The 12,987-nt window shown below is 42.7% G+C and overlaps 1 protein-coding gene across 1 annotated transcript in view; it reads right to left on the bottom strand.

Annotated features, from left to right (window-relative positions):
- Nucleotides 1-12,987, bottom strand: part of ACBD6 (acyl-CoA binding domain containing 6) — an 81,265-nt gene that overhangs the window by 63,104 nt on the left and 5,174 nt on the right. Inside the window, exons 2-3 of the mRNA XM_032118088.1 lie at nt 11,117-11,181; nt 10,523-10,619 (exon numbers count right to left, since the gene is read on the bottom strand). Coding sequence (XP_031973979.1) covers nt 10,523-10,619; nt 11,117-11,181 — 162 coding nt within the window. The remainder of the gene's footprint in view (nt 1-10,522; nt 10,620-11,116; nt 11,182-12,987) is intronic.

Raw genomic sequence — 12,987 nt, 5'->3', positions numbered from 1 at the left:
TTCTGAGCCAGGCTGGAAATACCGAACAACTCCGTGGCTTGGGATGAAACAGGTGCTCTGAAGCCTGAAAGCTGAAGGCAACCCTCACTTTTGGTAAATAAAGGATGTCAGCAGCCATCCTCTGCTTTCTGGAGTGACACTGGGCCAGACCGTGCTGCAGTGGCCAATGTCCCCACTGGCAAAAGGAACAGCTCCGAGGCTGCTTGAGCAGTGCCATGGACATTTGTTTCCCCCAGCAGATCTCAGCTGCGAAGGCAGAGGGTGGATTTATGAGGTCTGCGGGCACAGAAATGGCAGAATGAAGAGATCTTTGCTGGTCCCCATCCCCACAGACTCGGGCATGGGAAGGATCAGAGCATCCAAGCAGGAACAAGAAGGTTTCCAATAATCCTTGGCAGGCTCAGCCAGAGGGATGCAGGATCTGGATGCGGCTGCCTGGAGCAGCCTTTAGTGCTGAGCACTGACGCTGTGCCTGAGCCTTTCCCTGCCTTTGTGCTGGTTAGTTCAGCTCAAAGTACCTACAGGATGCTCCGGAGACATTTGAGGAGTGCCACCTTTCCTTACAATAGGAGTGATTTGGTACAACAGTGTCCAAGGATCCAAGTAGGAAACAATCCCTGCTCTTTTAAAGGAAAGCTTTTTCCAATCTAAGAGACAAACAGCATTGACACGACTTTAACCAATGTGTTAGTTAACATCCAAACAAAATCTTAATCTCCAGTAATTACACTCAATACTTCCTTGACACTTCCTGTAAAGAGCAAGCTAAACATAACCACTTAACCTTTTTCTAACTCAAAAAGCAGTATTTTCACTAAAGAACCAGCTTAATTATGCTATAGCTTATGTTATACACAAAACACTTACAGCTATTTTCTGCTAACCAAAAGCATACTCTATTTTTAATTAACACACTCTCTCTTTTACGCCAGCCTTTGCACTGCCATGTGAAGCAGCAGGGTACACAGCCCCTTCCTGCATCTGAATACTTTAAGTAAATGTCTACAGCTACACACCTAAACATTAATGTATTACATATTATTCCACAGTAAGATAAACCTGCAATTTCCACCCAAGTTCCTGATTTTTTAAGAGCCTCTGACACAGCAAGTTGAGAGTCCTGCAACAGCTTCAATTACCTGGAAAAATCTGTTTGGTTTTTTTTTTTAATTAGAGGTTGAGCCCTTCCCCACTTAAAGCAGTCAAGCTGCCAGCCCAGCCTGGTGGGTTGCTGGCCAAAACAGGGGAGAGGCTGACACAGCTCCCGAGTGAGCAGCAGAGCAAGGCAAAGCCCCCCTCCTGGAATGTGCACCAAGTGCCACAAGCAGAGGAGTCAGTCCCTGCTCCTCCCACCCTCACCCACCACCTCACTCGACTGTCCTGGGAGACCTGACTTGGGTGCACTCAAGGCTTTTCCATGTTTCTGGGCACTCTGGGAAAATATTGGGATCCATGGATGTCAGGAAGGCTCTCTCCTGCCCGGGAAGTGACCTGGGCAGCAGGAATCATCATAGGATGGTTTGAGTTGGAAAGGATCTTAAAGGTTACCTAGTTCCAACCTCAGCTAAAACTGAGCAGAGAAAGCAGCTCTTGCCCTCCTGGTCCTCCCCACCTCACCTTGCAATTTCCTATTTATTTTTCCTCTCCTTCCAAACCTCCTGTTACACCAGAGGCCCTACTCTCTGCCTCAGGCTCCTGAGGACTCACCTGCCCTGTCCCTACAGCCCACGGCAGCATCCTGCTTGGCTCAACACCTCTCTCCTCTGCCAGCCCATCCTGCAGCTTTCTCAGCCCCCAGTTTGGTCATGTCAGCGCTACCAATTTGTACCAATTTTGGACCAATCTGTTTTAGCCAGAGGAGTTTCAGGACAGGAATGAACCTCACAGGAAAGTTTTGATTGCTGGTGGAGTCACTTCTCATGTAACAACACTGCTCTTTCCCGCTTCCAGCCTCACAAAGCTACTTCACAAAAACAAGCTTTTCAACGCTTTTGTCATTCACATTTTTGTTGCTGAGGAGCAGCAGCATTGCTGCTAAAATCTGCAACAAATGGAAACTGCACTTGGCATTTAAACCCCTTCCTTGCCTTGCCAGAAACTACCACCTCAAGGCAGAAATGACAGAGAGCACCTCTGGTTGCATCTCAGTCATTTCAGCCTGTGGTCTGAAGTTTTAACAAATTCAGTTAAGTTATCTCAGTTTAAGCCAAGATCTCGGGCCCTCCCTGGAAATATCAGCATTTAACCATTTTCTGTCAACTCAGCCACAGAAGCAACAACCTTTTGCAGAGGATCTGCAGCAACTTACACCTGATCTGGTGATCAGGTCCTTCCCTGATCCTGAGATCCTTTCTCAGCTAGGAGAGCAATCGCCCAAGTGAAGTTTTAAGATCCCAGAGCTCAGCTGCATCCCGTGCTTCCAATCCCACAGCCGTGGGATCACAGAAGAACCAGGTGCTGTGGGACTGCAGCCAGACAGCAGAACCTGTTACTTCTAGACAAGGATTACAGGGAAAAGAAAAAAGCAACAAATTCCCTGCTGCACAGAAAGTTACACAGTAAAGTGCTTTGTCTCACTCTGTTACATCTTGTCATCACTGTATGCCAGTAGTTTGAGATTATATATATATATATATAAATTTACTTGCTCTTTTTCCAATTGCCTCTGGTGTATCTGGCTAGCATGCAGCGTCTCCATCCACCTGCAGGCCAGGAATCATGATGCTGGGATGCCACACACATCACTTTGCTGCAGCAGCACGCTCAGCAAGGCAGAGCAATGCCTCTAATTATTCCTTTTTTCTGAATACATTCCAAACAGTATCTATTTCTGTAATCAGCGTAAGATGATGAAAATTAATTCAGTGGTGTATTCAAAAGGAAAAATATTTAAATATTAAATATTTAACCCAAATCACTGCATTGGTAACCAAAAAATGGTGATGCCCCCAATTCCTTGGTTGGAATTCTCAAAACCCACTACTGTTACATTCATGTAGCTGCACACTAACAGCACACTTACAGCAGCGCATTGAAACTGCTGGATCTGAGCTGGAAAAATAAGGACTAGCATCTCTACAAGCCAAAGTCAGCCCATTGGAGGGCTAGTGAGATTGCCTATTTAACATACAGTATGTTTTCAGCAAGAACAGGCAGCTTAAAAGGAGGGAGAGAGAAGGCATAACCCTTGTCATAATAATTCTCTACTTTGATAAAGCTTAGGGGCATAGAAATGTGGGCAACCTCTGCACAGGATTCCAGTGCAGCCTTCAATCCATGACTGCATTGCTGGTTTGCTTCCTAGACTTCAGTCTCTCTGAAATACAGACTTGCAGCTTGGCACTGTTGTATTTCAATCAATCGCTTGGTCGAGGATCAGAATGTCATAAATAAAAGAAGCTGAGACCATAAATTTCTGCAGAGATGTAAAATCAAAGAGAACAATCCAACAGACTCCCAGGGGGTGGGAGGCTGACACATATTCCAGCTGTTTATATTTCTACTGTGAGTTGCTTGTTCATTTTAACTTCTTCACTTCTGCACAGCTTGCCAGAGCCACAATTCCAAACGACTGAAAATCTCACTGGGGGTCTGGCATTTTGTTTTGTGCTCTACAATAAAAGACTGCAGGAAAGAAAAAGCCCTGTGATTTATCAAACTTGTCCACAGACAAAATGCCAGCCCCACCAGCACAGCAGCCCAGTGGCTGGCAGGTGAGTTACTTGCTAGAACATGTTACTTGCTAGATTACACGTGCAAAGGCAGGGACAGAAAGGCAGCAAATCACCTCTGGACAGCTTTGTTTGTGAGTAGGATCTATATCAAGGACTTAAAGCATCAGCACATACTCCTCACGAGAAGATACAGCAAAGCAACACTACCCACCTTTACTGCAGAAGAATGGGGAAATTTAGTTCATGTTTGTAGTGCGGCATTTTAGTTTCTGACACAACAGGAGCTCCAAAACATCCCCTTGCTAATAAGAAAAATTGGTTCTGAAAGCATGCTCCAGAAGCAAAGCACTTAAGGTCTAACTTGTGCAGACAATAAAGTGCCATTTTTCCACCTTGGATAAAACAAGGTGGGCCGCTCCACCTGTAGTTTCACAAGTAGGAGTGAAGAGTCCACCAACTGCAAGGTTTTGTGAGCCATGCACAGTAAAGAACTGCCTCCCATGGGAAGGCTGCATCCCCCACTAACTCCACTTGCATGCCAGAGATTGTCCATCATACGGCTGGCAAAAGGCAGCAGGGCAGGGCAGAAGAATCCCTCTGTGTGCTAAGATCTAACCCATCTCAGGATATAAAACCCCTCAAAACTATTACATACCCCAGTGTGGTTCACAAAAAACCAACTCAGCAGTTTGTCTAAAACAGGAGGACATTGTAGTCTTACACGCCCCAAAGCCAGAAGCCTGGAGTGTAGCAATTTTCTGGTTTTAATCTTAATTTCTAGTGCTTCATTTTCTGCTAGAAGAATAATAATTAAAAAAAAAAATAATACAGGCTTGATAGTTTGGCTTTGTTCCATTTTGTTTTCAAAGGGGAAGAGTTTGATTAGAGTTTACACATTGTTTCAGTGATAGGCTTCTTCCAACGTGGTCACCACTGAAATAAGAGCTTCCAAAAACGTAGAGCAAACAGTGATGTTTGTTTCCTACATTTTGTAAGAATTATTATTATTATTATTGTAAAAAAAAACCAAGCAAAAAGTCAGATATGAAATTGCCTAAGGATGAAGTGCCACAGCAGGATCTACACAAAGAAATGTGCAGAGCAAAGCCCCTGCAGCACTGTTGCACAGCTCCTCTTCGCAGTGTGCTGCACTAGCACAGCCCAGGACAGCAAGCTTTAGGGAGCACAGCCATAATTTGATTAGTGCCCATTTTACACGATGCAATTAAATTGCTTTTATACTACAAAAGAAATAAAGTCGTTATTTTCAAAGTTTTTGACCTCTCAGCACAGCAAGCCATAAATTGAGGTATTTCCCCAAACGAAGCAGGTATGTGAGCTCACTGCTGCTGGTGATGGGCAGAGAGAGACCCAAACAGGTCTCTTCCCATCCCCCTTGTAATCCTGCCCACACCACTCTGCTGCTCTTTCCCAACCACAAACAGTGGCTGCTGGGCCAGATTATCGAGGGAGACATCTGTTTGACTGATAGACAAAACAAGAAAACACCATGGGTGCACTCATTTTATTTACAGACAACAGTTTTTCTAATGCATTTCTTAATTTCCAGAAGAAGTTCCACTGGCCTGCAGAACTAACCAAGAAATCCACAGATTTCAGCCTGAAACTGCATCTACCAGCCACTAACCTAATTCTTAGAAGTTGACCAGACATAAAACCTGTAAGCTGCAAAAGATCAAAGCTTCTTTTTCCAGATATCAACAGGACAGACTTGAGCAATGAGTCCAAATTTAAGAAAAATTCCGAGTTTTGATTTCCAAATTTTTTTTTTAATGCCATTGGAAACACAGTTTGTATTTGAGTCATTACAGAAATGTTGGAGTTCCCTTGAAGGTCCTACGTTACAGAGGTTCTAAGTTGCCTGGGAGATCTTACTTAAATACAAGAGGCTCATCAATTTAAATGAATTCTTAAAACAATTCAGTTAACACCTACTGCAACCTGCCAAAAGCACACACACAAACTCAGCACCGCTGCAAATCTGGGAATTGTTTCTTCCTGCTTTTCACTGTATCCCTGAATTGAAAATTCTCTTTTCCACATTTTAGTTTCAACTTGCTGATTGCATATGAATGTGACAGAGAAAGGTTATTTCACCAGAAGGCACAAGGGATGGAGCCCAGCCCTGGGCACAGGGTACCTGACCACCCACCTTATCAAATATTGCCCCCTGCAGTACTTCCTGCAAAAACACCCAATGGACAAATCCATTTGTTTTATTCCCGCAGGTTTTCCAGCCTACTGGACTGCTCCAAGCCTGCAGCAATTGTGCATTTGCTATTTTATTCACTCTGACGTTTTTCTCTGTTTCATGAGACTTTCTGTTCCCCAAGGGTCCTCTGCTGGCATGACCTGGTGCTCCCACACCAACCCAACAAAGGAGGGATTTTAGTCCCATTCACACTTGGGCCAGAACACAGAGAAATAAATCCTCCCCTACTCAAACAAGGCACAGAATAGTATTAAAAAAAAACCACAGGCAGCTTTCTCCCTTGTAAACATCAGAACTGGGACTTCACACCTTTAAGAGCCTAAGAAGATGTTTGGTGAATGCCTATTTTCTTTGAGGTGGAGCTCTCTTTCCCACTTTGCGTTAGAGAGAAGCCTCTGCTCTTTAGATTCCTGATCTCCAACTTTGCTCACTGCACAGCAGGAACCTTACTAACTGCATTAGTGGTGAAGTTGAGTCAAACAAGTTAAAACGCCAACTTTTTAAACTTTGATATATAAATAGAAAATAATTAAGTCCTCCTGTGTGTTTCAGCACTCAAAGCAAATAGGAAGAGGCCTCTAAGTGTTTGGGAAAGGATGCCACTGAAGTTAGTAGTGACAAGCTGTTCAGACTGGAACTGGTAAATGCGCAATATAAGAAATAGGAAAAGGAAATATTTAGAACCGAGTGATGCCAAAATTGCAATCAGCAAATGGAAGGCTAAATGTGCTGAGCAAATCTGGATGCTTTTTTTATTATTTATTTTTATTGTTTGAGCTGTGCCATATAACCATCTCGTTACAAGAAGGGATCAATAACAGCTCCCGGCCACCCCGCTGCGGCGTCGTGTCACACCTCCACCCACGGCCCCTGCGACACAATTTCGCTGGAAGGGACATGTTTGACGCTGCTGAGAAGAGAAGTGCTGGCCTGCTTCTGCCTCTTTGGGTTTGAAAAATCTGGGTGCCTGAAGCCAGTGGGGATTTGTGCCATCCAATTCACAGGAGAGATGAGAATTTCGGTGTGTGGGGAAATGGAATGGAAACACAGCCACTATGACTCTCAAAACCCGCAAGCACTGAAGTGCCCAATTACGCAGCTATGTACCTGAGAACAAAGTTACTGCATGAAGATGCCAGACACCCAGCTCGTGAAGGTGATACTCCCCAGCCCCCTGGGCCCACCACTGAAGCTGCAGGACAGCACCACGGCAGGTGGCTGGCAGGGAGGGCAGGTGAGTGTCAGCACCACGCTCACACCAGCCAAAGCCACCAAAAGCATCTGTCATTTGCTGCCAGTAAAGCAGGAAGAGCACAGGTGAACATGGGAGAAGAGAAGCAGCCGGGACATATCTTCCTTTGTAAAGGACCTGAAGCAGTGGGAGGTGTTGACAGCATGAAATGTTTCTGTTTAAGGCTGGAGAATGCAAAAGAATGGCTTCATAAATTATTCTCTGTTCTGGAGGAAGAGTGAATAGACTTGAAGGACAGGTGATGTCTCTGAAATATGCAAATAGAGCTGAGCTGGTCCAAGCAATTACCTTTCCACTGCCTGGAACTTCAGACTGAAAGGAATGACTCACAAGAAACAAAAGATGTGCTAAAAAGTAGAAGATGACAAAGGAAGACTGCATCAAGAGGAGAATGGAGAGAGCATGGAAAAGAATATTCCTGACCTCCTACTAACAGCTGTTCTTGGGAAAAGGAACAAAACAACCCACAACACACAGTAAGATCAGGCCAACACAGGGGCTGAATTGCAAAACATCCTGAAAGGCAACTGTGATTATTGGTTCTAGACAAACACAGCCATGAGATTCCCGTGGCTTCATGGATGTAAAGACAACGGACCTCACCTCAAATATCCTCCAGGTTACCTGTTATTTTTAAAGATTTTCCAGCAAATAAAATGGCTGAAAATAAGTGCAGTGTGATCATTTCTTTCCAGATTTTAGACAAAGCTCTGAGAGAGAAGATTAGGCAGGACTGTGAGACAACCTGCGAGCAGCAAGGGTGAAAAAGAAATTAAACTACACTGGAAACAGCCAAGCAGATACTGTCAAAAACGTCACACAAACTTCAGAGGGCACAGAACAGCTGCTGCCTCTCCACATTCAGCTGTCTCCTAATGAAGTGTGGGTAGTCCAAACTCAGTGCAGAACAGGAAGCAGCAGGTGAGATTTTGGCTGCTATTAGAGTCCTCATTGCTTCTGGACACAAAGTCAGGGCAGTCCTACTGCATCAGAACTCTCTTACGTTGGTCTTTTTTTTCTCCATCCAGAACAAAGATACTAAATTAAAGCAAGTACAGTCTAATGCTGAAAATGTACTAATAAAGAAACTGCAATACGAAAGAATGAACCAATGGAGAAACAAGAAAAAGGAATGAAGAAGTGGATCTATTTGGACTGCACAAGAAATACTGCATTTAGTTCCATTCTATTTACTAACAAAAGTACTGATAGCCTGAAGACTGCAGAACAGCAGCAAATCTGCTAAGGGAAAAATGAACCTATGAAAAAAATAAGCAGTTTTTAAACTTAAAATTTTGCATATTTAATACTAAAGGATCAGGACATTAGAGCCCTTTTGGAAATATATGAAACAGGAGACTGAGGAGGATGTTAAATAACACAAAAGAACAACTTTAATGGATGAGATGAACTGTTGAAGAAAAAGAAATTTGGGAACACTGAGAAAACTTTAAAATAGCAAAATTCATGAGGACGCACTATAAGAAATTGTACACCTTTGTACTGTAATTACTGTTTATGATTCATAATGATGTGAAAGCCAAACTTTTTGAATTTGTAACATGCACTTTATACTGCTTTTAACCAGACACTTGGAGTACTTCATTCACGATCTACGGAACATAAGAAAAATCTGAAGGAGCCCAGCAGATGAGCATGTAAAGGAGACACAATGACAGTGATGAAGCACCTTGTAATGTAGCCACAGCTCTTTTCTATAAATCCAATTTGAAACCTGAAGACTAAAGTAGCTATTTTATCTCCATCCCCTGACACATGCATCTCCATCATTTTAAAGAACAGAGCTCCCTCTCGTGGCTCCAGAACGTGGATTTGGTGGGGAGAAGGAAAAACTGGAGAGCAGCATGAGATGCAAAACAGAGAGGACTCCTGACAGCATTTTGGTCCTATAAAAGTGGAATTACAAGGATGCCATAGTAAGAAGGACAGGTGAATTCTTGTGAAGAAAGCAATGCCACCTTCAATGCTAACTTTTAAATCACATTTTCTGCTAAGGTGACCTCCTCGATTTAGGGGAAGAGGGGAGGAACAGTGCTGCCAACCTTTCTTTGTTTGCTATTTGGGTTCTTTGAAATATTTGTTTTGTAAAAACGGACAGATTACTCCTCTTTCCTGAGTGTCAGCTGTGTAACCTGAAGCTCCCTACTGTGACAGTAAGTATTTCTCTGAGGCAAGAAATGGAAGAGAATACCCAAAAAGCTAAGCCTGTCACCATGCTGAGAAGTTTCTTCAGGAAAGCACTGGGTATTTTTTTTGAATATTTTTTTCCATTTTTAAATTACTATTCATGTGTTTCACTTGACACTTTCTTCATTCAGGGTTATACATGGATTTTTACAAATTACTTTATTTCTGTATGAGAATTTTAGATTTGACCAGAATTTACCCAGCAAGCAGCCAGCTTTGGCTAAATGCACAGCACATTAAAATATATTCTCCAAGGGCATTAAAAAGGGCTTTTTCTAAGTGACAATGTTTCTTTGCTGCAAGAACACTATCAGTGGCATGAAATATGTAAAAAAAATTAACCTTAAGTCTCAAGAACAGCATCAGAAGACAACTCAGAATCAAATTCTTGATTCATAAGATTGTGCCCACACAATTTTCCTTCCAAAGCACAGGAGCATAGAAGAACAAATTTCCTACCTTGAGAAGAAATTACCATGCCTTCAGCATTTTACTATTAGTGAAATAACTCTACTCTATTTCCAAAGGCTATACTTTTTCTAAAGACCAATCCTTTTTAAAAATTGTATAAAAATCAGTCTACAAACAGGAGATATCCTTAAGGATTCAATCAAGTAATAAACCTGGTAGATGAAAGACAGATTAATTGACAGTACAGTCTCCCTATAACACACAGATACAGACTTGTTATGTTGGAGTACCTAATCATAATCAGATTTGGTAATTTCCTGCATCGAAACAAAAAGGAAACATTTTTAGAATTGATCATTCAGTTCATGTCACTTTCATGGAGATTGCTTTCTATTGATCAACACTTAAATAGTAGTTGAAAAGAGAAGGACGAGAAAAGGATAAAAAGTATCTTTACATGCTAAATACAGCATGAACCAATAAGAGCAAAATAAATTAGATCACTACAGCCAAACCAACCCTGTGCATGCGCTCACTGTAATGAAGATCATTATGAATGAAAGAGATGGTTCTTCATGCTTCAGTCACAACAAAAGGAGAGTTTTAAAAATTAATTTAGACTTTAATCTGCTCAAAATGAAGTTCATCATGCAGCAATTAAAGCCTGTGAGAAGCTGAACCATTGTCAGCTTTACAAAGACAACCTCTGGTTTGTTTTCCGAACAATATTTCCACGTTTCCTACCTGCGGATTCCAGCTGGGGTCGAGTTTTTTCACTGCAGCAACGTACTCCTGCATAGCCTGGTGAGGGCTGGTATCTCCCAGGGCTTTCCAAGCCTCCCTAGGAGCAACAGCAAAACATCAGTGAGCCCCTTGGAGACAGCTCAAGGTGTTTTTATAGAGACATCAGTGGAACACACTGAACAGATTCATCAAAAGCCTTTCAGGGCATGCAAAGCCATCTCTCATTCGGCTTGAAACAGTCAGCTTTTCTCTGAGGCCATGAATGGCCACTGTCAGTGCAGCTCTGTTGTAAAAGGATCTTTCAGGGGATCCTGATCCAGGCTGGGACACAGTTTGTGTTCACAGAGCTCCACCTTTTTTGTTGTGTGCAGGCCAGTTCTGGATGAAGACAGTAAATACAGGAGTCTGGTATTTCGCATCTGTATCAGGCACAGCAGCAAACGTTTCCCTGTTAAACAAAGGATTTTAAAGCCACTTCAGTGGCAGACTCTCCAAGCTGACATCCCCTAGGTCCATAATCTGTCAACAGATAAAACAAGATGCAACAAAAAGTAGAGCCAGAAATTGCTAGAAATGACAAGGATTTCCACTCACCATTTCTGCTTTCCCTCAAAATCAAAGAAGCTTGGCTTGGGGGTATTACAGGTTCCAAGTTTCACCTAAAGGAAAGAAATTTCCTTCTGTCAGAACAAAACAAAGGGGACTTGCACAAGGAAAATTCTGTGTTCTGATGGTTTCAGGGTAACCATGTCATGAGGCCAGAAGAAAGGTTTTTTTGGGAAACAACTTCGTCAACCCCATCCTACCCCTACTTTAGCACCTCTGCATCCCTGGGTGCTCTTTGCATGATGCAAGGGAAGCAATTTTGTTATGCAGCTCATTTCTTTTGCATGCATTACCCACAGGGACAACCAGCAAGTGATTTCTCACTGATGTTATGTTTATTACCCAGCCAAATGCCTCATCTCCCACCAGTATAAAGAAAAATTCTGTTGATTAGGGTTTCTACAGAGATGATTATTCATTAAGGCTGAAATTCACCTGCTTCCACACAAAGCTCGAGCAAACAGACTTTGCTTAATTATTTTCAAGGTCCTCTGGAAGGCAAGGGGACAAACCCAGAGCAAAGGAATGCCAGGCAGCTCCTGGATCTGCTCCGAGGCACCCGGCTGCACGGGAGCCCTGCGTGAGAGACAAGTCAAGGCCCGAGGGCCAGAGATGAACCAATCTGTCAGAAACAAGGCAGAAATTAAAATGTGGGGGGTGAAAATAAAAAACACAAGGAAGAAAGGGAACGAGCCAGAACCCAGGGATAGATATATGGAAAAAGTGTCATAGCCAGTGAAAAATGGACTTGGTGCCAGTGGGATCCAGGCAGTTTCCCACGTATAAAATTTTTTTAACACAAGGATGATGGGGGGAAGACTAGAAGCCAGAGCTGAACCACGGCTCCAAATGCAGCAGCCGCTGGGAAGCAGTTACCACACCCAGTCCCCACAGGAGAGGGCACAGCACAGAGGGGACCCCAGGGAGGGAACACAGGCACATCCTGGAGGTGGGCAAAGGCTGCTGGATGTTTTGTTAGTCAAGCAAAACCAAACTGCATTCAGCAATGTTTTATGAAATATGCTCAAGTGTTCAGGCAGGTGAAGTGCTTAAATCAACTAACAATTCTTCACCTTAACAGGGTGGGGATTTTATGCTGAGGATGGAATCATTAATCAGGCTTTAAGGAGAGCATGCCCATGCTGAGAGATATTTATTAGTTACACTATGTTTTCATTTAAAGTGTTAGAGGATATGAGTGACTGTAACTGAAATTAATTTTCTCTATATCTGACTGTCTCCCAGTGAGCAATTCATCCAAATTAGAACATCTTAGCTGGCCTTTAAAACAACATATTGCATTTCATGGAGAAATAGAATAGGCTAGCAACAGTTAAGTTCTATAAATCAATCACAACCCATGTAGTCTAAATGTTCTACTATGCTCTGAGGTGGATCGGACCACTTGTTTCAAAAAGCAAAACAAACAGGGGAATAAAATGCAAATTCATTATCTCTATGGAAAACGCCTGCTTGGCAATTCTTTAGTTCAACAGCCAAGCTGCAAAAATTGGCCAAGATAGATAAAAAAAAAAAAATCTGCTTTAATATTAATTTTCCACTACCATCATCAAAACACGACAGCAGTTTCCTCTCTGGAGATTTGGCACTCAAAGGCTGTTCTAGCATTGGGGAAGACTGTTAGTAACATCGATAGTAATACAAATCAAGGAACAGTAGTTAAATTTCATCCATCAAGAGGGGGAAAAAGTGCACTTGTGCCCTGCTTGCTATTTTAAGATATATTAAAAAGGCTTGCAGAGGTTTTGTTGGAAAGAATAAAAGACAGGATTTTGGCTCCTCTCTTTTTGCCGCAAGACTCCATAATGCAGGAGAAACCAACCAGGAATTTAACATAA

Source organism: Corvus moneduloides, chromosome 9, assembly GCF_009650955.1.
Source record: "Corvus moneduloides isolate bCorMon1 chromosome 9, bCorMon1.pri, whole genome shotgun sequence".
Lineage (NCBI taxonomy): Eukaryota > Metazoa > Chordata > Aves > Passeriformes > Corvidae > Corvus > Corvus moneduloides.
Note: the sequence above shows the minus strand (reverse complement) of the source record. Positions and strands in the feature narration are given on the sequence as shown.